The sequence below is a fragment of the Phoxinus phoxinus genome (genome assembly GCF_949152265.1).
Source record: "Phoxinus phoxinus genome assembly, chromosome: 15".
NCBI classification, from domain to species: Eukaryota; Metazoa; Chordata; class Actinopteri; order Cypriniformes; family Leuciscidae; genus Phoxinus; species Phoxinus phoxinus.
The window spans coordinates 19,048,045-19,072,444 of NC_136890.1; the positions used below are offsets into that span (position 1 = coordinate 19,048,045).

The following is a 24,400-nucleotide window of genomic DNA, read 5'->3' on the forward strand; positions in this document are numbered from 1 at the left end:
GATTTTCCCAGCACAGACAACAGTCTTGGGCATTACATTGAAGAATGGGTAAGCGAACAGACATGTTTCTCTTTTATGAATCATTCTGACATATGGCACCTTTCATGTCAGTTTCAGAGTCGGCATTGAATCAACAGTATTCTTTAGCTTTTTTTATGAAAACACTTGTCGCTTTCGCACCTTTGCTTGACCTTTAGAAAAGTAGACAGCACCTGTGGCACGCACTAGCTTTTTTTCCTGACGGATTCATCAGCACCTGGTAATTACCAGCAGGCAGCAGAGGAGCCTACAGTGATCAAAGCCTCAGACACAGAAGAAAGAAGAGGAAAAGGAGAGAGAGAGTGAGAGAAACAACTGGCAAGTCTAGGCGCTGAGGTATGGAGAGGTGAGGGCACTATGGACTGGTTGTGTTAATCCGGCTGGAGCAGGAACATGGGGATGCGCTGATCCACAGAGGCATGGAGAGTCTAAACGGCACTGTCTGCGGTAATCCTCTGGTTTACATGCTGTAATTCTATTGGAAGACTGCAGGAGGGCACACTGGGGGTCTGACCTAGAACCTGCAACCACAGCCTTCAATACACCCTCACTGCGAATGCATTTGTTACCGCATTTTGTTAGAGATGCAACATTACTGTAACAATCAGACTATTGAAGATCTTTTAACATGAAATCAACATGCTGGTGCTTAAGAAGCATTTCTTGTTATTATCAAAGTTGAAAACAGGTGCCTGTGGCGTAATCACAGCCATGCTGATAAAGAGCCGTATCGCACTCCTACTTGTGTGATATTGCTCATATACTGTATGTACACATGTGTTTCTATCACCCTTCTGTAGAAAAAAAAAGCTGTTTATCCCTGTATTTTCTATAAAAGTCTCTTGTTCTAGGCAAAGTTCTCGGCGAAAAAGCATCATAAATAAATAACGATCACAGGGGTTCTCTGTACTTTTCAAAATCCTTTTCAAAATCACCCAAAATGGATGTTTCGCTCACTACAGGTCTAAGATGTTTCCCAGTGCCACAACAGATATTTGCTCCACTGAAGTCGAGGCGGTGACGTGCAGCTCTGCAATGAGGACTACACTTCTCAACACTGAGAGACATTCATTCTGTAGGAGAGCAAGAGATGTTTATCTCTACGACTATTCACAGCGTGCAGCCACAATACAAACACTAAATACACAGCCATAAATAAATAATGTAGAAAAAGGAACGATTTTAGATTTCTCTTTTAAACATTGCACAAGAATACGCAAAGAGAACGATATCACATTACAGAGAAACGTGTTTCGGAGAAGACGTACAAAGCGCAATCACAGTCTGGAGAAATGTGTCACGGAAAAATAGCTTATTTGGATTTCTGTATAAACATCTAAGTTTTGTACATTTGTATTTGAAAATGATGTAAAATATCATAAAAAATTGGTGTTATTGTATTTTTTCTGTACGGCATTTTGGTGGAAACATCCATAAACTTTGCAATGTATTGTAGTGATATTTGCAAAAAAATAACCACCAAGCCTTAAGTTGCGAACACATTAGCTACAAATTTCACACTCACACAAAATTCCTGCATGGATCCCAATTTAAATGACTTTTTTTCGTATACAAGAATTCTCACAACAACTCTAACTGTGACAAGACCTTTGGATACAAGAAAATATCCATTAAATAATGGGTAAAAGAGATTTTTTTCTGGTGTAAGTAAACCATGACCCCATTAGATATGCAATAATAATCGAGTGCTTCAAGAAAAAAAAAAAGTTATGCTGGCAGCTCAAGTAAAAGACGTCAAAATAGGTTTAACCTGACATTGTATTCATATCATAACCCACATTCATTAATACAATAGGATTTTGATCTGAAAGTTCAAAAACTCTTCTAGCTAAATTCTATATCTGGACAAGAGAAACTTTAGCTTAATAGAATAAGTGCATTTTCGCCTTTGGACAAAAAGTAATAGATCTCAGTAAAAGCCTACAAAGTGGAAGTGAGGACTAGTGTGGAAATAAATATGGGACTGCAGCGAACAAAAGCGCTGCTATGCCCAGCTCTTTCCCCATATCTATTCAATCACTTCATCCTTTAACAATATGATAATACAATCCGTGTCACACATGCGGAGGAAAATATCTTTTCTACTCTTGGAAAATTGGAGAGGGGCTGCGGTTGAAAAGAGAAACTCAAGGCATTTAACACATTGGCAATCTACAGGGAGATGTCTAGACAAAATGTGCCACAAAAAAAAAGAAAAGAAAAAAAAGAAGCATGTCTCTAAAGCAGCACAAATCAATGATAGCCTTGCTCGTTCGCACTCTCTCCATCTCCAATCATACAGGCCGAGACAGCTCCCCTCAAAGAACATCTGAATCTACCTAATGGAATGGAAAATTGGGGGAAATGGGGAGTCAGACCCGAGGGGATTTCTTTCCCCACTGTACAGTTTTCACATATTTAACACAGGCGCTTCTACAACCTTGCCTTGCGAGTCGGCGAACACATTAATGCACATCACCCAGTCGAAAGGGTGCCATTTCCGAATATTAATATAACACACTCAAAGTCATGCTGTACAGCTCTGGCCGTACCCTGAGGGCTGACTTTATCTAGTCGCATAACAGATCGTTCTCAACAGTGAGCTACAAAGCATTTAAGACCTGAAACAAACTCCAAGTATGTGAACACATGCGCTTTTAGCTATGCAAGCTCGGTTTTGTGACTGTGAAATGTGTCAATCCACAATTTATACTCAAGTATGTGTTGCTGTCTTCATCTAAGGTCCGTTTTCTTTCAGGGAATGAAGGAAAATAATCATATTAAATGAAAAAGCTCACATGGTTTAGATCAGGGGCTTTCTAACCTGTCCTGAAGGACCTCCAGCATTGTCTGCACATTTTGTACGTTTCCATCATCTAACACACCTCTGCAAGACTCTGCGGATAAGGGAGACATACAAAAATATGCAGTGCTGGGGGTCCTTCAGGGCAGGTTTGTCTTCTAAATAACATCTGAACTAATGGCGCACACATTTGAAGGTGACCTCAATCCATCAGATTAATCTGCTTGAAAAAAACTTACAAAGAACTGAGGGGCGGCAGTGGCTCATGTAGGTTGTCTACAAACCGGAAGGTTGGTGGTTCAATCCCCGGTTCCACCTGACCAAGTGTCGAGGTGTCCATGAGCAAGACACCTAACCCCAGCTGCTCCCGACGAGCTGGATGGCGCCTTGCATGGCTGACACCGCCGTCGGTGTATGAATGAGTGAATGTGAGGCAAAATGTAAAGCGCTTTGGTGGCCATTGGGTCTGTGAAAGCGCTATATAAATGCAGTCCATTTACCATGAAATGTTTTCCACTGCAAGTAACTTCAGTCACAGATGGTGATAGAGAACTGCAAATTATGTAGTGTATATTTTGAGAGGTACAACATTTTCATACTTATGCAAACACTACTGTTTAAAAGTGTAGGGTCAGTACGTTTATTTTATTTCAAATAAATGCTGCTCTTTGAACATTACATTGTAAATTATTAAGCAGCATAACTGGTTTCAACATTGGTAATAATAAGAAATGTAACTTGAGCACCAAATCAGCATTTTAGAATGATTTCTGAAGGCTGCTGAAAATTCAGCTTGGCTTTTATTTGAAAACTTGTCATTGTAATTAAATTGTAATAATATTACACACAACAATACTATTTTTACTATATTTTTGAGCAAATAAATGCAGCCTTGGTGAGAGAGACCTTCTTTCAAAAATATGAAAAACTTTGTACCGGCCCCAAACTTTCAGTAATGTATGTTTCTATGCTAATGATGTAGCAGATGTTAGGAATCACATATGTAAGCTTTAACTACAGTGCATTGGCACTTGCTGATTTTCATACGTAGTTAATGAGCTGCTGATGCTGATGGGATGTTAAGCTGGCTAGTAATAGACTTTCCTAACTCTCTAATCCCAGTGACGTCTATCTAACCTCTTCTTTTTCTCTGCAAATTTTCCCACCTCTTCCGGCTCAGTGGACCCTCGCATTAGCGCAAACTCCATCGCATATTCCCTACTGACTGCCCGACCTGTGCGCTAATACGTTTTCAATGAAGGCAAAAACAAAAGAATATTTTGTATCCCAGCACGGATGATTAGCTAAAATGGCTAATCGAGCAATTACGCCACAGTGAAGCTTTTAGATGTTTTGATATATAGAGAGGTAAGCTGAATGTAGCCAATGGATTTAATGATGTGTAAAACTAATTCTTGCATGGTGGTAAAACTAATTATGACAGATTGCTTTGAACCATCATAATGGAGATATGTACACAGTACATCTACATATTGGTGCCTACAGAGTAGGGTTTTATTGAAACAATATGGTTTCAATAAAACCATATTGAAAATATAGGATTAAAAATCTAATTTATAGCTGGAAACAATAACACATCTTATGATTTGGAATAATTTAAAACTAAATTTCCTTTTTCAATTTAATTAAAAATGTTATGCATATAATATAATTTGTATCAAATCAAAATCATTTTCACTATCCACCCTGTGAATCTCTGAATAGAATGCTGTGTCACTGGAAGGATATAAAACAGGATGTTGAAATATTGACATCACTCTTTACCCTGGAGTCAACTTCACACCCATTACCCCGGCAACAAGTCTAAGTTAGAAACAAAACAAAAGCCATTAAATGCCTGTTCAAAAGGGACTGATAATGTTCAGGACAATTGACCATATGAAAAGAGAGCAAAGGTTGTGCAATCCCTTGAGACACTAAAACTGTGGAGTGAAAAACTACAAAGTTCTTTTAGAAAGACGCTCAAGTGTGTTAGCTGAGATTTTCAACAGGCTGGAGAACATCCCCCTCACAGGAGGTAGCTGAGATAACTACTGCTAATGTGTTAGCAGGTGGTCACGTTAAACAGGTTTTGTTTCTGGTCAATGTCAACAAGTGTGGAAACACATACGGGCATGTCTGTAAACACAGCAGTTAATTTGAAGAGATGTTTAAAACACAAGTGGCTTAAACATATGTACAGTACTTGTGAAGAACTGTCCTTCTGTGTATCTATACTATATGTTTGAATATTATCAAGCCAGTGTAAATACCGTTTAGTTCACTGCCAAAGTAATGTTTTCTAAGTCTTTATAAAAAAGAGGGACTAAAATGGCACAGATCAGTAAAATATTTAAATATCGCTAAAACAAGATAAATTTACCTAAGCCAAATTGAGACTTGAAAAAACAGAAAACAATAGATATATATATATAGATAGATAGTACATTTTAATATTAAAATTTTATATTGTTGCTTCATGTGTTTTTCCAGCAGTAGTGTGCAGAACCTAGTATAAAAACCATTGCTTCTGAAACAATTATCCACTCTGATAAAAGAAACTTGCTTAATTGAATTACTTTGTACATAAAATATTCGTTTCATCTTTTGGAAGTGCAGCACTGATCTTGTTTGTGTCAGAGACTATTATCTTTAATGAAATCTGACAATTTAATTTGTGCATGATGGCAGTAAGGTTGCGGTGAGGTTCCAGTGGTTAAGAGGAAGTGGCATCATTTAAGGACTCTAGCCTGTTGTCTGATGGTTGACTGTTGACTTTGGCACACTGGAGTCCTCAAGGACAATCACTGACCTTCTGATTAACATCTCACTCTATCAGATCCAAGTCACTTCAGACACACGATCTACACTATGTCAACAAGTTTTGCTTGTCTGATGATCTACACAATTCTTTAGAGCACATTAAAAACTTTGGACTTGGGATTTCAAAAGCATCAGCAGGAAAGAGATGAATACACCAGCCAACAACATTAAACCCAGGGTCCAAAATTAAAATCGTGCTACACAAAAAATGGATGAACTGAGAAAATATTTCAAAGTAAATATTTATTACTAGTCATAAGACTGTATTTTGGTGCTTTTTATTGGTTCCTATACCATTTGAATCACTCAGCTATTTTTCCATTGTCATTTACTCTAGATCCCAAATACACAAACTTCTGATGAGAAATTGCCCACTTCATTAGACCATGCTCGAGTTGGAAGTTGTCTTTAGTAGATGGTTTGAATTTTGCACATCACCTACAATGGCATGGGTTAAAGTTCACCCAAAAATGAAAACTATTTCATGATTTACTCACCCTCAAGCCATCCTAGGTGTATATGACTATCTTCTTTCAGACGAAAACAATTGGAGTTATATAAAAAATCAGCTCTTTCAAGCTTTATAATGGGAGTGAATGGAGGATGAGATTTCTAAATCCAAAAAAGTGCATCCATCCATCATAAAAGTAATCAATACGGCTCCAGGGGTTAATAAAGGCCTTCTGAAGCAAAGTGATGGGTTTCGGGAAGAAAACATTTTTAACTATATAAACTAAAATATCTAGCTTCTGGCAGACGGCCTACGCAAGTTGACTTACGCAAAAAGAGTACTTATTCCCTGATGCAATGTAGGAGTACCGTAAGCTTTGACGTGTCATGTTGAAGTTCATAACAAAGTGACAGACTAACATGCAAAACATAATAATAATAATAATTATTATTATTCACTAACCAAAAATTTTTTTTGTGTGCTAATTTTGGGGGCCCTGTTTCCACCAATTCCAGTGGCCTTATTCATACTGGTTTCTGTTCTGATGTACTTGAAAATTATACTATAACTGCACTATAAAACTATAGTACAGCAGAAAGTGGTGTTCAATTTAATTCGTTTTTCACTACTGCATAACAAATAACAAAATTGTAGAAAAGAAAGCGAAACATCTCAGATGTTTGCAGATGTTGCAAATACTAGGGGTGTAACGGTAAACAAACATGACGGTTCGGTATGTACCTCAGTATTGAAGTCATGGTTCGGTACGGGTTCGGTACAGCGGGGAGAGAAAACTAAACACAAAATTGCTTCTTCTTTTTCCTTTTTTAAAATGAAACTGTTTTTTTACATAAAAAAAACATTTAAATGTGTTTAAATTCTATTACAATTAAAATTACTTAGAATAAAAAAAAATCTATCTTACCTACTGTAAACTATATGGGGAGCCCTTAATTACACATTACTACAATATTAAAGATTACAATTAACAACAGAGCTGAAATTATTACATTTAGTTGCTATTTATTTCTAGATATAATAATTTAAAAAAAGCAAAAAAACAAAACATGTACTGTAAATTGCACATAAGGCAGGTTTTGCATTAACTTCTAAATCTAATTATAAAGGTAATTTTCTACTCCAATTCATTTTGAAATATAATCAATTAAACAGTGGCTGTCATAACTTGTTTTCATGACAAATCTGTTTAAACATACATTAAATAATCAAGACATTACTAACAGGTTTAGTAAATATAATGAATAGGCTAATATAGTGCATATACGAATGCTTCTCTCTAGAGTTCATTTCTCTAGCGAACTAACCTGCGGTTGACTCTAAATGCCTGCGGTAAATGTAATGCTACGTGAGATATTATTCTCCAGCTGTTTAATTGATATCTTTCCGCAGTTGAAACACTGGTTGAGAGATGTAAACATAGAGCGATCGTCTCTTCTTCTGTACTTTACTGGTAGAAAACGTTGCACAGCCACACACGTCCCCTTCTAGGATTCGACAGCATGCACCGAACCGTGACATCTGTACCGTACGGTTCGGGACGAATACATGTGCCGTTACACTCCTACTAAATACTAAAAAGTGCGTATTTGCCACAGAGTGTTTTTGTGTAACCACAAGGAATGTATAGATGACTTACTGATCAGCAACAGACACAAATCAAATATTTCATTTATTTCAGCTAAATAAACAAGTCCAACTTATTTCTCCAGACGGAAGGAGATTGGGGTATCCCCATCCAGGAGCGTGGCCTGATCTGCACATTATTCAGCTCCAAAGCTGCCGTTCTGTCATGAGCAATTGATCCACATTCCGTGGGGAAGACAGAGACAGATTAGGACCAATATTTGAATGAGCAAATACACATAAATATGACTAAAGTAATTAACGACAATTGAATGGAAAGAACAGATTAATTATCTTGCGGATCACTGGGGGACGACTCTTATGTTACTGCTGCTTAACTACCTCCTCACTCCACCAAAGCCGTGATGAACAGACGAGCAAACAACAGTAAAACTGATAAACAAAGTGTGCTGATGCACTGCGTCTCTCTGAGGGAGGCTGATGGAATTCATTAGGCTTGTGTGATTATCAATTAAAATCCAAAAGCTCTTTGAATTAAGACAATTGTGTTTCTGGAAGCGATTTTGTGGGTCTGAGTGTGATGTCTCTTACCCGGCTGACTCCACGGCCACGGTCCTCTCCGTAGTTGGTGCCCAGGATCTCAAAGTGGATGTTGGGGTTGGAGCCATTGTCATTAAACTCCAGAGAGCTGGTCAGACCACTTACACCTCCCTGTAAAAAACAACAACAAAGTGATATTTTACTTAAATGCTTCAATTTGACATGGCTTTGTCATCTAATGAAAAGTGGATAACAATGTCTTGTTAAATGCTATCACAAGCACTGTGTGTAACTTCCACACCATTACTGGTACCACAAAGAACTACAGAAATAATTGAGGCAGTAAGACAGTCCTCCCATCAGCCAGGAAGTGCTGCTCCAGAGCCGCACCATTGGCTGAGTCAATATTGTCGTGTCCGACCCAGTCAGACCATTCAAAGAAACTGAACAGAATGTGATTCTGTTTAGTGTCAACATCGAGGTCTTTAATACATGGAGAAAGTGCTTATGCTTTGTTTTATTTAAAATAACTGAACTTCCAATAATAAAAATAATTTTCACTACTGGTCAAAAGATTGCGGTCAGTAAGTGTTTTCTTGAAAGAAATGAACACTACTAATTAGGTAGGATGCAAGTGATTAAAAGTGACAATAATTTGTTAATCTTTGTTAACGTTAGTTAATAAAAAATACAGTCGTTCATTGTTAGTTCACAAAAAATATTCATGATAATAAAATGAGTTTTATTTCTTAACCTGTTAACCTTCACCAGAGCGAGGACGCTCTCCCAGATAGCAATGAGTCGGCGGACCACCGGCGGTGCTCCGGAGGCAGTAGAAGCGTCAGAATGGCGTAATCGCAAACACGTTTGCGGGCGCACCGCTGGCGGCAGCCGCTTTTTAAAAGCGGCAGCCGCCTTCCTACCGCCTTCGTTCCGCGGCCGGCCCGCAGGCCAACCGCCGTTCCGCCACCGTTATACCGAAGGCGGCCCTTCCGCGGCCCGTCGGAGGCAAGCGCTGTTTGAGCGATCTGCCGCCGCTTATTGAATATATATTTTTTATATTTATAGCATGCAGTTTTAACAAGGATAATGATTGATCAAACCAGACAAATTTACATTTGACGTTTTATTTCCACATTTCAAAGTACAGTAACTGTCATTGAAACAAAATTTGTAAGATCACTTAAATATAAATAATAAAATTATATATATATATATATAGACACGATAAAAAACATGCAGGTTTCCAAATAAATGTTGGTAAAAAAAAAAACAGCCTTGCCAGTAAATTATAGCACTTGCAATAATTGTTAATAATGTAAAGAGGTCAGCTCTAAGATGAAAAGAATTACAGTAAACATTATAACAAGTAATGAGGATATTTGGTACCAAAGAAAGTGCAGGATAGCAAATAAATCAAGATATAACATCACATTTTCAAGCCATTTCTAACAATAGGATAAGTGGTAGCCTAATAATTTAGAGTAAAGCTCTGGACTAGAATATACCATTATAATGGCATTGCTGACCTGGGGCACAAGATTTACACTGTGCTGCAATAAGATCTGTCTCTAGTATCTGTGATAAACAAAACTTGACGTGTATATATACATGTATAAAATGTATATATAAAAATACTAAGGTAAAAACAGTAGTAGAAAAGACCATTATAACTACAATGCTGACCTGAGGCACAAGCATTTGCAAGCTATATTTAACAATAGAATAGTTAAGCACGGTAACAAATGAAATAAGCAGCAAATAGTATTTAAAGTAATTGAGATCCTTGGTAATGCAGGGTCAGGGGGAGAATAAAAAAAATAAAGTTAGTTCCACAGTGAACAGTGTGGATTGGGTGAGTAGTCTGGCGCTTCTTGATGTTACTGACTGCAGGACAACGAAAGAGTTACAGTTGTCAGTGATGCTGGGGTGTCAGTAGTCAGCCTAGGTTTAAGGGGTTGGCTGTGGGTCCCTCTCAGCTGTGCGGCGCCTTTTTCCGCCTTCACGGTCAGATGCTCCTTTCAGGTAACGCGTAACATTAACCTGGACCGCCTCATCAGTGGCATCCTGGGTTGCCGGGTTCTTCCGGATGGCCCCTGTAGAAAATACAGATGTGTCATGCCATTCAAATGGAATAAGGCCATACACATCTACTTAAATATAAAAAAAAAATATTCAACTTACTTTGAACAATGGTCTTCAGGAACAGGTCTCTAAAACATGCTTTATCCCCTACACCAGTCCAGGTTGTATTAATGGAAAGCGGATTAGAGAATATACTCTGAAGCATTCGCCACACTGTTGTCTTTAGGTCCCTCCCACATTAGATAGCCAAAAACCGAAGCTGAAAATCCAAAAAAGTGTTACAAATTACATTTTTCTGAAGCTTCTCATAATTAAATATAAAATGTGACAGGCTGTGGATTCAGACTGTAGAATATGCAGGGTACAATCTTAATTTGACTTTTTAGATTACCCTACGGCGTTATAAACGAAAGCAGCACACTTACAAATCGTTCCTGGAGCTCTTTATCCTGCCTCAAACTATCGTCAAGCAACGCCAAATTTTCCTGGGTGTCTAGGGGGAATAACAGATCCCCTGGCAGAGATAACTCTCCAACAGACACATTGGCACTGAAATGTTGCAGCATAGTGTCCATTTTGTGGTCCATGTGGCACAACATCGCCAAACTCTCCAAGACGTCGCAGCATTAGGGTCTGATCTGCACCTACAGGGGTTCCCGGAATAATAGAATAAAATAGTTAGTCCTGGTCCCTCAACTACTAAACTATGACATTACTATCTAGGTCTACTACATGTACAGGTGGCCCCAGTGGGAATTAAACCAACAACTACAGGTGTTGTTTGCAAGTTGTACCTGATTGCCCAGTGCGAGCAAACGTCTTCAACATTGTCCCAACTTGCTTCACCTGCTCTTGAAGTGAGCCACTGTCATCCGAAGCTACAAATTTAAAGGCATATGATAGTTTTGAACCTACATCACACACAAAAAAGTAAAATTTAAGAAGAGTGGATGTTCTCACCTACTCGTGCATTGCTTTCCCTTAGAGCTTGGTTCTCCTCCCTCAGGGCTCGGTTTTCATTCCGGAGTCTCTGGAAATCTACATAAAAAAATAAAAGGCACTATTTTCAATACTGTTAAAACACTGGCCATTAAGACATAGGCCTAGAATATACCTTCATAGCTGAAAACTTCATGGTGAACACAAGATGCCAGGGGAGTCCAAGGACCAATAACGGAGTGATTACTTTCCCCTATTGATAATCATTGACGTAAAAATATGTTCGAAGTTATTGCATACATTTAATGAATTGGACTTAAATGTAACACTTAGTTTAGCGCAAAATCCTTCTCCTTTTGGCCCAGCAACTAGACATTGTGACTAACGAAGCATTTACCTTTAAAGCCAAAACGATTGTCCAACAGTAGGTCTCATGGGTGAAGATAACCAGTTATGCTCTGGTCAAGGTATCTGCAAGAAAATGTGAACAAAGCCGCATTGTTAACGTTAGGAATATACAGTAGCTATGCTGTGGGAGACAAAACTGATCAGCCAAACGTGGAACAGTGAAATTGTTAAAAAATAAAATGTATTCATTGAGTGTACGTTAGTGATTAAAGTGAAAACAGAATTGTCCTCAAACATAAAAAGTACAGAATTAGAAATCACAATAGCCTTAAATCCAGTACAGTAACACACAGCACAACACTTGCTAGCCACTGTAGCTACACGGTGAACTGAACTAGCCGCATATTTGTTCGGACAAAAAAATAAATTAAAAACACCTATATACATCATTCTGTTTTGTTAGAAAACACCAGAAGTTAAACTTAGTCTTTCTATATGTAAAATAGTAAAATTTCTACGTGTACTAGGCTAGCAACATTGCTTAACCTCAACAAAAGTTAAAAAACAGCATGTGCTAGCTAACACTTGCTAGCACCTCTAGCTAACGTTACTGGACTAGCAGCATTGTTCAGGCAAACAAAATAATTTAAATTACCTATACATCGTTATTTTTTATAAGAAAACACCAAAAGTTAAACTTAGATGCAACTTTAAAGCTTTGGCCACCTAACGTTACTGTAGCTAGTTATATTTCTACATGTAACGTTACTAGCAACATTGCGTAAACAAGGCTGAACAAAGATGACGTTACAGATTTTAAATATATAAACTAAAAACAATGTAAACATGCTATTGCGTTACACAAAAAGGAAACATGTACTTACTTAAACGATGGTAGTCGATGACTTTGCTAGTTAGCAAACTGCAGGCTGTAACGTAGTAAATACTGACAGTAACTCGCGATTGAGCGGCGACCTTCTTCTTCTTCTTCTTCTTCTTCTTCTTCTTCTTCTTCTTTCCAATTTTACGGCGGTTGGCATCCAGCTTTTTGGTGCGAGCGGCGACCTGCTGCGAATGTGCTCGGGAGGGGCTAGCCTCAGTGGCTCCAGTGCGTCATCGACAGTAGGGGCGGGGCGGGGCCAGGAGCTATTTCACAAAACTATCAGCGCAGCTCTGAAGCCAGAGGAGAATTTAGAGTTTTTCCTTCCTTCAGGTCAAAACAGGGTTTTGATATTACCATGGTTGCACTTGCAAATGAATACAAATATATCAAGTAGGCCATACCTTTGGCCATGTTGCAGATGTATTTCACTGTTCACTGATTAGTCAGGCATTGGTAAAAAGTCTAACTTCATCAATTTATTCTGCTAAATTGTTCATACCATGAATGAAATATCTATTTTAAACCTAATCAGAATCAGAAAGTTATTTATTGCAAGTAAGTAAGTAACTTAAGTTTTACAAAATGAATTATTTTTGGTTTATTGGTGCATGTCTCAATTGTGCATAAATCAAAGAAATGTAAACAATTTTCACCTAAGAGCATAAAATAATTTGATATATTTTACATATAATCACTTCAGAGTTTCAACGTCATTTAAATGTAATTTCCTAAACCTTACCTTATGGAATCAAGAGTCAGGATTTAAACCCTAATGGCTTTGGAGCAAAAAAAAAAAAAAGCTATAATTTAGGCTATTATGATTTTATAATCGCTTCAAATGTGAAAAGTAGTTAAAATGCTGTCAGTTCCACTAACTCCCAACATGCGTTTGCAACATGGCTGGTCGATTTGAGAGTAGAAATCTGTATTTCAAAGCGGCTTGCCGCCAGCTGGCCGCGGTCCATTAAGGTGCGTGCACACTACAAGCGACTTTGTCGCTGCAGGTCGCCAGTGGCTGGCAGTGAGGTCGCTAGTGGGCGTTCCCGCTACTGGTTGCCTAGTAATGTTTGTGAGTGACATTCACGGATGTTTCTCCATGTTGTAGACAACAAATCCGTTTTCTTGCCACTACAAACAAACATTTTGGAAGGAAAATTCGAAATATAAATGGAATCAGTTCATAACATGCATAATATTAAAGATGAACGAGAAACTGTGAGTGCTTTTTGCCATCGCGGCTATTTAATTGCAAATAAACGGGCAAATACCGGTCTATATGGGTCCACGAAACCAATCCGGCTCCGAGTCAGTGCTGTGAACACCACTGTATGCACACGGAGATATATCACAACTTATAGCACAGTTTCTGACTGCTAAAATTAGCTTCTCGTTCAACTTGCCTCTGTCAGAGAGTGACGGATGATCACGCGCGCTCCACTGACTTCACTCCTATTGGTTGTCGCTCCCGAAAGTCGCTCTTCATTTGCATAAAGTTAAACACATCTCAACTTTGTCGCGTCGCCAGACACGCCCCATCAGGTCGCCAACGGCCGCGATTGCGCGTGTCGCTGGAAAACGCCCGCGCCCCATTGAAATGAATGGTAACGTGTCGCTTTGTCGCTTGTAGTGTGCACACACCTTTAGACGGAGGCAACCGCCAGAGAAAATGAAGCAGTCGGCCCGCCGGCTATTCGGCGGCGGCATCTCGCATAAAATGGGAGTGACGTATTCGGCGGCAAACGTTGTATCCCCGCCAGCGAGACGCACCTATAGCCGACAGCTTAGGGCCGGCGGCAAAAAGAAGCCGTGTGGATATTTTTTGCTATCTGGGCTGAAGCGTTTTTTTTTTTAAATAGTTCAAAGTTACTATCAGATTTAATGTTATTACCTTGACAAACTATACATCATTAAAAATATATAAGTCTCACGTTTCAGTATTTGACCACTATTGTATTCTGAGAAACTTATAGTGACAGTTATGTCTTAATTTGTGTCAGGATTTATGTAATGAAAAAATGAGTCGATACCTTTAATATGAATTATGAGCGTCAGCTGCTCCATTCAGAAAAAAACTCCGGTGCTGTTGTCTTGAGAACGCGTGACAAAACAACGTTCCTCAGGGCTTTTGGCTCAAAAATGTGCAGATTTGGAGAAATATTGATATATTATCATAGGTTTACATCATATTTCTATAGACAGGAATAATATTTATTGAATTTATATCCAAATGCGTCGATGTATACATAAAGAGCGCTGGATACTCTGATGTACTGTGTTTTCAATCCATACAGCAGGCTGAGGGCGCCATTTGCACAGTTTTTTCCAAATATGAAAGCTCACGAAGAAGAAATAACCTGTGACCTTCCAGGACGTCACTGACATAAACAGCTAACGTTAGCTTTCAGAGATCGCTATAACATGCAGATAAAGATGTTTTGAAGACAATAAACATGATTGCAATGATATTTGATTTACCTGTGTTCTTCGAGCCATGTCAGGTATTTTTATAATAATAGATTATATGTATAATGTAGCAGTGCTAATCGGTATAGACTTTACAATAGTGCAGAATAATATCAAATCATATATTTTCTGTCTGATTTTCTTTTCTGAAGCCAAATAAGCTCATAGAAGATTATTTAAAACACTCGACTTGTACTATAAAGTAAGTTTGGAGCTCAAACAGGGTTTTAATCTCATAAATTGTCGTGTATTGATGGTGTGCTAAGCTAACATGCTAGCTAGCTCTCTAGTTGCACCTGCCATCTAGCTGTTATTTTTTATGATTTTTTTTCTAAATCGGAATGCTTACTGAAATATTTCTTTATTTAAGAAAGGCATTTGATACAGTTTCAAATGTGAAGTGAAGATTATGAAAGAAATTAGGGGGTGAAACACCGTGATTAGCCAGTCGTTAGCGATTATAATGGAGACAAAGGAAAAGAATATTTATGGCCATAAGCAGGCTGGAAAGGTGTAAATGTGTGCAGGAGAGAGTGACACTGAATGGGGCTCGTTTGCACCACAAAACAATAGAGACAATAGACTGAATAGATGCTAATAGATGACAATAAACACAAGTTTGCATTTTAGAGTCAATTCAAAATAAAGTCATTTGAGATGATCTTGAAAAACATTTAACAAAATACAGAGTTTTAGACTTATCACCTTCAAATTTTAAATATAACATGGTCAGACATGTGTCTTTAGCTGGAGTGCATTTCTAGAGTGCTGACGGGCCAACTTCAATTTAATTTTCATGAAGATGTTTCATAAAAATAAATTTCTAATAACTTACACAACTTTGAAGCTATTCAGAATTTTTTTTTCATTATGACAATAATTCATTCTACATTTCCAATAAAGTGCCAGGTGTCAGCTTTCAAATGAGACCATACTTGAGCTTTTAGGACCAAGGGTCAATTAATTGAATCTTTTTTAGGTTGGGTATGCTATTTCTGGGGATTTTTCAAAAGTGGCGCTGAAGGCTAACAGGTTAAGCACCAAATCAGTATATTAGAATGATTTCTGAGGATCATATGAAATTTATATGACTTGAGTAATGGCTACCAAAAAATTCAATTTTAAAATATTTTAAAATAAGAAACAGTTGAACTACGGATTAAAACTACATTTGAATAATATTTCCGTTTTTTTCTCTTCAGATTTTTCGAAATAAATATTCAAATAAATGCAATCTTGGTGAGCATTAAAAAAATCTTACCGACCCCAAACATTTGAACAGTAGTGTAAAACAAACAAACAAACAAAATACATATATAGGTGCACAATTCATCTTCAAGTCATCATCATATAAAAACATCAAGAGCAAATTCTGTCAAAAATAGCAAAATAATCTCTTAAATGGCTCAGAGCATGACAGTGGTTAGTATCACACTGTGGGCATCATGTGGCAGGATGCGTGTTCGAGTCCAACTTGATGCGTGATATTTGCTGATCATGCCCCTCTTGTCCCTGCCATTTCCTCTCCTGTTTCAACTATCTCTATGAATAAAAATGGCAAAAGGGCCTCGCTCCTGTCCTCCCCCATTTTCCATCCACTCTTCATTAGCACCACTAATTTAAACTCTGCAGCATCAAACCAGCAAAAGTCCTCAGCCCTTCCTAAACTGCACCCACAACATGTCCTGCCCAGCGAAAACCCACATGAACAGATAGATAATTGTTGTAAATTCACTCTACCAATACCAGTGCTGACAGAAAAAATTAGACAGCCAATTACAAAAGATGATGAGCGCTTTCCAAATGAGTTCACCAACTGCTGCTTTGTAAAGCCGATACACACAAACTTCCCCTAATTAAGCTGTAAAACAATTTCCCAGTCCAAACAGTCTCCCGGGAATTGAATACAAGGCCATTATGCAGCTGATGTACAGTAAAATAAGTGTACCATTTCATACATATATGCGTCTCTACGTACTGTTATATATATATATATATTTATATATTTTACCGTTCTCTCAGACATCCCTTGGAAATGAGGTCATTAAAATATAGGCAGATTTGAAGACGGCACGAGCCAGTGTGTTCTAGCGGTCACCCAGTCTGAATAAATCGCTCTATCTACTTTAATACGACTGTCACACAAGCAGCGGTGTGGAGGTGAGAGCCGGCCGAGAGGTGATATCTCTACTGCGGTATGGCAGGGAGGATCAGATACATGTGGATACAGGAGGAACAGTACATCCCTCAGGGGGTAAAGCCGTTCCCTAGCAAGCATGGTGTTAAACCAGCACTCAGTCACTAGCCCTGTAACATAGACTGTCATCTCACCCAAGGCAGTGTGCCATTTCTATAGGAGAGTTTCACTGTATCACACTATCCCCCCTCTCCCCAACCGGAACAAAGATAGAGACTCATTACGGTCCTCAAAACCAAATAGTTATTTGGTTTCCAATGCAAATGAATCCAAGGTCAAACTCCCACTCGATCACATCTCTTTAATCACATCAGGGCTCACAGTTGGGACCTTTTTGATGGCCTAGTCAGGTTTTACTGTGTACTGCCAACATTTTCACAGCTCTTTTGACTTTTAACAATGCATTTATGTGTATGAATGCTATACTATTAAATGTTAAAAATATAGATCACACAAATATTCTGTCAATATTGACACATAACTCCAAACCCGTATGACATTTCTATCAGTTTCTTCTGTGGAATACAAGAAGGTGCATTTTAAAGAATATTCTGCGACAGTCTTTTCAATACAATGTAACTGGTTGGGAGTGGGACTGTAAAGCTATAAAATGACGAAAAAAAAAAAAAAAATCTTGTCAGGCCAATATGATTATTATGTGTGACAAACAGAGCAAAATAGAAGTTATTTAACACAAATATTGACGTGCCCTTGATATGGCTCGAGTACATGAAAGAAGTGGTGATACCTGATCCATCAAATAATCATTCTTTTGCATTAATTAAAAAAAAACAATTGATTGATCCACTTCACCAAAATGGCTTGAATTAATAATTAAAAATGCGCAAGGATGTTCAAGCTGTTCCACCAAAAACAGAAGGTTAAACGGGTTTGGAATGACATGAGGGTGAGTAAATGATTCAATAATTTTGCATTATAAAGGAAATGTAAGAAATGTGTGGGTTGTTTTTTTTTTTTTACAAAAAAGTTTTTAATTGCAAAAGCTATACATATAATGCATTTAATGCATTGCAATTTATGAACAGTAATACTACTAATAACAGTAAAAATATTAATACAAAATAAAATTGCACCACTATAAATGTTACCTACTGTATGATAGAAATTGTTATATAAAAAGTTCAATGCTTCCAAGACCATGAATATTCATTTTCGCAATTTCAACAAAATCTAATCTATGTTGGCTATCTGGATAACTTGTTATACAAATATATTTAATACAGGACTTACAACAGCAATATATTTAGTACATCACAGAGAACCAATCTTTACAGTACTGTACCTTCTTCACGGTATCCAGCATAGACTTGCCACCCTGCCATGGTTTGGAGCCCTTGCGGATGCATGAAAGACTCGCCATGCTGTGCCATTTCCTGTCCTCCAGCTTCCTGTGGAAGGTGTTGGCCAGCAGAAGCACTGTGTCGTAGATGTAGCGGTTGGTGATCTGACAAGATGACAAAAAACAGCAGGGAAACAAAGAAGAAAAAAAGAGACAATGTGAGCACAGAGAGCCAGAGACACCAGATTAATATTCTCTTACAAGAAAAAGATTTATGTCTGACTGGGTACAGCTGGGATGAAAGGTCTCTACAGTGGAAATGACAACAGGCTGCTCACATTGAACAAGCCCTAGAAGCCAGTGGAGTTTAATAAGGAATAGAAAAAAACACTTGCTATCTGTAGCATTATTTCTTACCATACATATAGGCTTCGGTGTTCATGAATAACAAGGGGCAACACATGTCAATGACAAGAAAATCATCTTGGCAAGGTTTTAATGTAAACAGACAGTTTTGTCCTAAATATATGTACACAAGCTCGACCAAAAATGTATTTGTATCAAAATATCAATATGGGATCTGCGCATTGAGTCTTGTAGCATAAATGCATACTGCAATGTTTCGATTTATGAAAAATGAGACACACTCAGTTTATCAGGAAAATTTAGGATGCTCTTTATCTCCATTTGGAATTTAAGTAAACCATTGGTAGCAACTGTCATTTTAAACCAAATGTATATACAATACCATTTAAAACTATGAGGTCAGAATCTCAAAATCCAGAAAAAAACCATTCTAAAATTCCATAACAATATTAAGGAGCTTGTCAACTACTTTAAACCTTGATAATAATAAAAAATCCAATAAAATAATTAAGATTATAATGATTTCTGAAGGATCATGTGACACACATGGGGAATAAATCACCATGTGTTTATTTAGGAATAAATCACATTTTATTTACAAACATTTAAAAAAAAAAGTCTATTTTATTTCATAATATAATTTTTTTTTAAATCAAATTTATATATATATATATATATATATATATATATATATATATAACATGCAATAAGGAATTGCATGCTAAAATGCATTTAATATTATTTGAATTTGATTTAAAACAGAAAAAAATTCTATTACTTTGAAATACAATTCCATTTCCATTGAAGACAATCAGCAACTTCACTCATAGACAAGCTTTTTAAGGGAGTTAATTCCGCTCTGATCGATTGCACGGCTCTGATCCAGCCCATGTGTCGTCTCCATTTTAATGAGAAGGTAATAAATAGAGTGAAGCGGTCATTAGGTTTCCAGCGTTGTTTATTAACCCGCACTGCACTGCATACTTGACACTGTATCGAGTGTCTGAGTAAATCCAAACCACGTTGAAAAATAGCTGAGAAAAACCTCTCGCCATCAGCTTTGGGTTGCCATAATTGTAAGAAACGCAATTCGTCAGGTAAGCTATTTGCATACTCGCTTTGAAAAAAATCAGTTCACCAGTAATCAGAGAAACACAGAGAAAAGGCTATACTGATTATGTTAAGAGTCACGCTCTGTTGGCTCCATCAACAGGCATTTGTAGGTACGCTCCACTATAAGGCTGTAATGGCTTTGAGAGCCACAAAACGAACGGCCAATTACGCAGTATATGTGTACATCGGCTTTAAAGCAGACTGTGTCGACGGGGATGACGCTCTCATCTAATGTTTCTGGTGCACATGGTTAAGTTAAGACGAGATCATACTCTATTTTTCAAAGGAATGGGGTTCGACATCCCAACACAACACTAGTGGTGCTTGTATTTACACTTCCTGACTTCCACAAAACAACTCTCCGTCTACCAGGAGAATGGGCAAACAAAAAGACCAATGACCCAAAGAAGCAGACTTGACAGGGAATCCACAAGACTACCAAGGAACAGCGTTTTATTTGTCAAGCGTTGTGGCTTTTCCCTGTTTGCTGTATTTTTTCATCTGCAAGAGAAGAAACACAAAGGGCTTACTTATTGATTTACCTGTATGTTTCATGTCTTAGACACAAAGTGAAATGGCATAAGATGCTGCAGTTTTTGGGTGGGCTGTTTTCTGGGAAGGCCATTTCATGATAGAGCATTTGCAGAAGGAGTTGAGACCACTGAAGCAACAAAGCTGCCAGTGCCAAAGGGGCAAACAGACAAAGACTGGGTTAAATTCAGGGGGGAGAAGATCAGCTGACCAGGGAAATCCATTAAGTCTTTTTGAAGTGCAGGAGTTAGTGGGTCTCTCCAGGGAAGGTGATTGGTGGTTTAAAGGGAACGGGAGGTGCAAAGGGGTATTCCAAAGGGAGGGTGGGATATATGTCAAGAAAGAGGGATGTGATACGCTTCAGAGCAGGGCAAAATTGGGCTCTTCTGGGTTGGACTCCTGACCAGTGAGCAGAACTGAATTCTTAATGTCAAACACGTCCAGCTTATACAGTAGGCATTCAACACTACACAGAGAGTCCTTGTCCCCCCCATATCTAACATTCTGAAAATAAGTGCTGAATTATATTATATCTCAACATCTTTCTGACATTTGATGAAATTCAATACATACAAATGCTCCCAAATGCATGTAGACAAACAATCGAATAAATAAATACTTTAAATTATAATTTAAATAATACTTTTCTTATCTTACAAAGAAAAGTGAAAATTATTTTGAGTATAGTATAGTATTGTTTCCAATTTGGACTTTCCACTTGGATTCATATTTGATGAATTATAAATAATTATGTAAAAAAAAAAATATATATATATATATATATTTACAAAAACGATTTCAATCAAACAGCCATTGTAGCCAAAATTATTTTATGAAAGTAAAAATACTGTAAAACATTATACAGACTATTTAATAATTTTCAATGTATGTACTGTACACCAACAGCAATATGATGACCTCTAATGCCATTTTTACAACTGAATTTTAAATTAGATACTATTAAAACATCTCCGTTAAACACTCTCACATTCACAAGTCACAGGACAAGGAACAATAATGATAAAACTAAAATTATTAGAATCACTGTGATATATCGTGGATATCTGAAATATCGCCTGGTCTTGCTGAAAATATATACAGTATTTGCCTGGTTGATACCAACATACACCCACACAACTATGAATGAATATTGAGTAGGGGCTTTGAAAGTGTGTATTGATATACTGTGCAATGTTTTCCCGTATTTAATGCGGCTCAATACACATCACATCTGTTAATTTCTGTTGTCATTTGAGAAAATTTACATGTGAGAAAATGCATTCAGTTGGATAAATAGTAGAAAACAGGAATGGCACCCACAGGCACAATGAAAAGAACTAAAAACCCAACAAAACAAGATTGCTAATTTTCACACTGACATTTTCTAGTTTTCTAAGGAAGTTAGCTCAAAGGCTAATGATGACAGTTAATGGACACAATCAAAAGGGAAATGAAGAAATTCAAGGCAAATGATTTATGATTAACTTGAATGGACATGAATAAATGTGAGTATGGGGGAATGAATCGCACCTCTAACGTCTGTGCCTTTGGGTCTTTGGGGTCGCAGAGGGACGTGTTGATGCGGTGGTTGGTCCTGACGCAGCGCTGGCTGTTGTTCTGCGGGAAAGGAAAGGTCTGTCTCACCAGGGTCAGGCGACCTATAGACTTCATCACCAGCTCCTGCACATCCATGTCTGAAATCTCCTGTATCCCGTGAGAGGAAAAGAGCAGAGAAAGAAAAAATAATGTTAAAAGAAAAGAGATTTTCCATGTGCAGTGTAAATAGGCTACAAAGATAAACAGCATCTTGCTGAGAAGAGCTTCTGTTTCACACTTGAATGGAGAAGAAAGAGCAGAAGTAGGACCAGGGAAAAGATTACAATCATGATTTTCACTTCAGTAAATAACCAACTTTTGGTTGAGAGAAAGAAAAAGGGGTAGAGATGAAATATGAAACAAATTGTAGCAACCAAAACATTCCTACCAGTTCCCTTAAACTTTCTTTTCTTACTCTACAGGTGACTGTAGATATCCGTATTTAATTATTTCATATTTACTTTAACCCCCGGTTTTATAAACAAGGCTTAAATCCCAGACTAAAATGCATCTCTGAGCAGTTTTAACTGAAAGCAACTTGCACTGGCATATCTTAAAATATGTTTTTTTTTTCTTCTAAGACACGTTTATATAAACTACTTAAATGTCCTAATTAAACAAAGGCCTAATCCTGGCTTGATCTAAGTCCTGTCTGTGAAACCAGGCCTAAATCAAACCAGTATTTTTTTATGCTTGTGTTGACAAATTACACAATTTCTATACATAGTTCCTACATGACGTCACAACATACGGGCATTTGACGACCCAGTTAATTTCGTGATAAAAAGTGAAAATGGTCATCTCCTGCTGGGTCAATGGATGTTCAAATCGTGCCGGAGGTTCAGTTAAATTTGGATTTTACAGTATACCGATGCAATTTGCTGTTTGAATGATGTCCTGTATGAACAAAATGACGAGGTATTAAAAACATACAAAAACAACATTGTTTCCACTGTTCGATCGCGCCCGCGCATCTCTCTCACTCACACACACACACGCATTCCAGCATTGCAATCTCAGATTATGTCCCTAAAGAACTCGCATATAAATTAGTTTCGCATTATATTAATTAATTTGCACGCGAGTTTTATTTATTTGAATACCGTTCATGCACCGAACCGTGACGCCAGTATTCGTTCAATACAAATACATGTACCGTTCCACCCATATTCTTCAGTGTACAAATAAGTACATGCATATTACAGAAAGCACCAATGACTGTTTTAAGGGGGACATAGGAATTAAGTTGTGCAGGCTATGGCTTTTTAATAGACAGATTGTCTAGCATCATGCTAACTTACATGCCTTCGCTATGATGACTACTTTTCCATTGATTGCACTTGAGCAAACGTCACCAACCCACAAGATAATGGTACACATGATAATACTGTATCTGAGGCAAAGCTGCATAATCAGTGCTTCCTTCGTTAGCGTATACGGATCCACACCATTTATGACTGAAATTTTCGCATTGTACCTCTCTCTGTCTTGTATTAATAGTCTCTTTATAATCTCTGTCACTTTGTCTCTTCATGATTTTCGTAACATAACATATATAACATATATTCGAAAGAAATATTCGAAATTTGCTTGTAAAACTTTGTAAACACAGCAGCTTATGCCATCAAAGATGGCGTCACCAGAGAGGTCACGTGACATTATTTGGCCTGTGGGAACTACAGTATGTATACAGGGACAAATTTCAACTGCATGTCATCTGCAAATATTTACTAAGCATGGACTATTCAACAAAAGTTTATCTTAATTAGACTTACTTACATTAACAACTGATGTGTTTACTGATACAAAGAAAAGAAAAAAGAAACAGCTTAACAACAAAGTATATAATGGATTAACTTTCTTAAATATTATATCTTAAAATATATAAAAAAAAATAACTGTACCAACCAGGGTCCCAGAATAATCCCAATAACATGGCCAAAATTCCACAAAAACAAGTAATTTGACTTTGATATAAAAAATGTGAATGTGACGATCTAGCAGTGCGTTTAACATAAATTAGATTATAAAGTAAATAATAGTAATAATTTACAGTACTTTTTCTAGAGAGTGTTTATTAGATTCTGAATTCATTTCATGATTTAAATTAAGTTAAATGGACAACTCTATATTTTGATATGGTTAAAAAAAGCCCTCACCAAGGGGAAAATTTGTTCCAGTTAAACAAATGTTGCTCCTTCATTAAAAATGTTAATACCTGACACTGGTTTTAACACACAAACTAAACTTTCTTCACACATGGTTAAGTTATCTTCTCTCATCAAGTCAAGGTCAAATTCTCCATCCCCAGTTAGCTA

At 37.4% G+C, this 24,400-nt stretch overlaps 1 protein-coding gene and 1 long non-coding RNA gene across 7 annotated transcripts in view; both read right to left on the bottom strand.

Annotated features, from left to right (window-relative positions):
• Window positions 1-24,400, bottom strand: part of grid2 (glutamate receptor, ionotropic, delta 2) — a 394,784-nt gene that overhangs the window by 110,861 nt on the left and 259,523 nt on the right. For all 5 annotated transcript variants that reach the window (XM_079637090.1, XM_079637092.1, XM_079637091.1 and 2 more), the window contains exons 6-8: window positions 22,017-22,190; window positions 18,480-18,641; window positions 8,313-8,432 (exon numbers count right to left, since the gene is read on the bottom strand). In XM_079637090.1, the coding sequence (XP_079493216.1) occupies window positions 8,313-8,432; window positions 18,480-18,641; window positions 22,017-22,190 (456 nt within the window). The remainder of the gene's footprint in view (window positions 1-8,312; window positions 8,433-18,479; window positions 18,642-22,016; window positions 22,191-24,400) is intronic.
• LOC307011986 lies at window positions 10,127-13,436 on the bottom strand. Of its 2 annotated transcripts, none has more exons than XR_013800541.1 (8): window positions 12,518-13,436; window positions 11,683-11,756; window positions 11,461-11,538; window positions 11,311-11,384; window positions 11,141-11,224; window positions 10,772-10,990; window positions 10,446-10,605; window positions 10,127-10,357 (listed from the first exon to the last, which is right to left on the bottom strand). It is a non-coding gene; the product is annotated as an uncharacterized lncRNA (long non-coding RNA). The 2 variants fall into 2 exon arrangements; XR_013800542.1 differs by having other exon boundaries at window positions 11,307-11,384.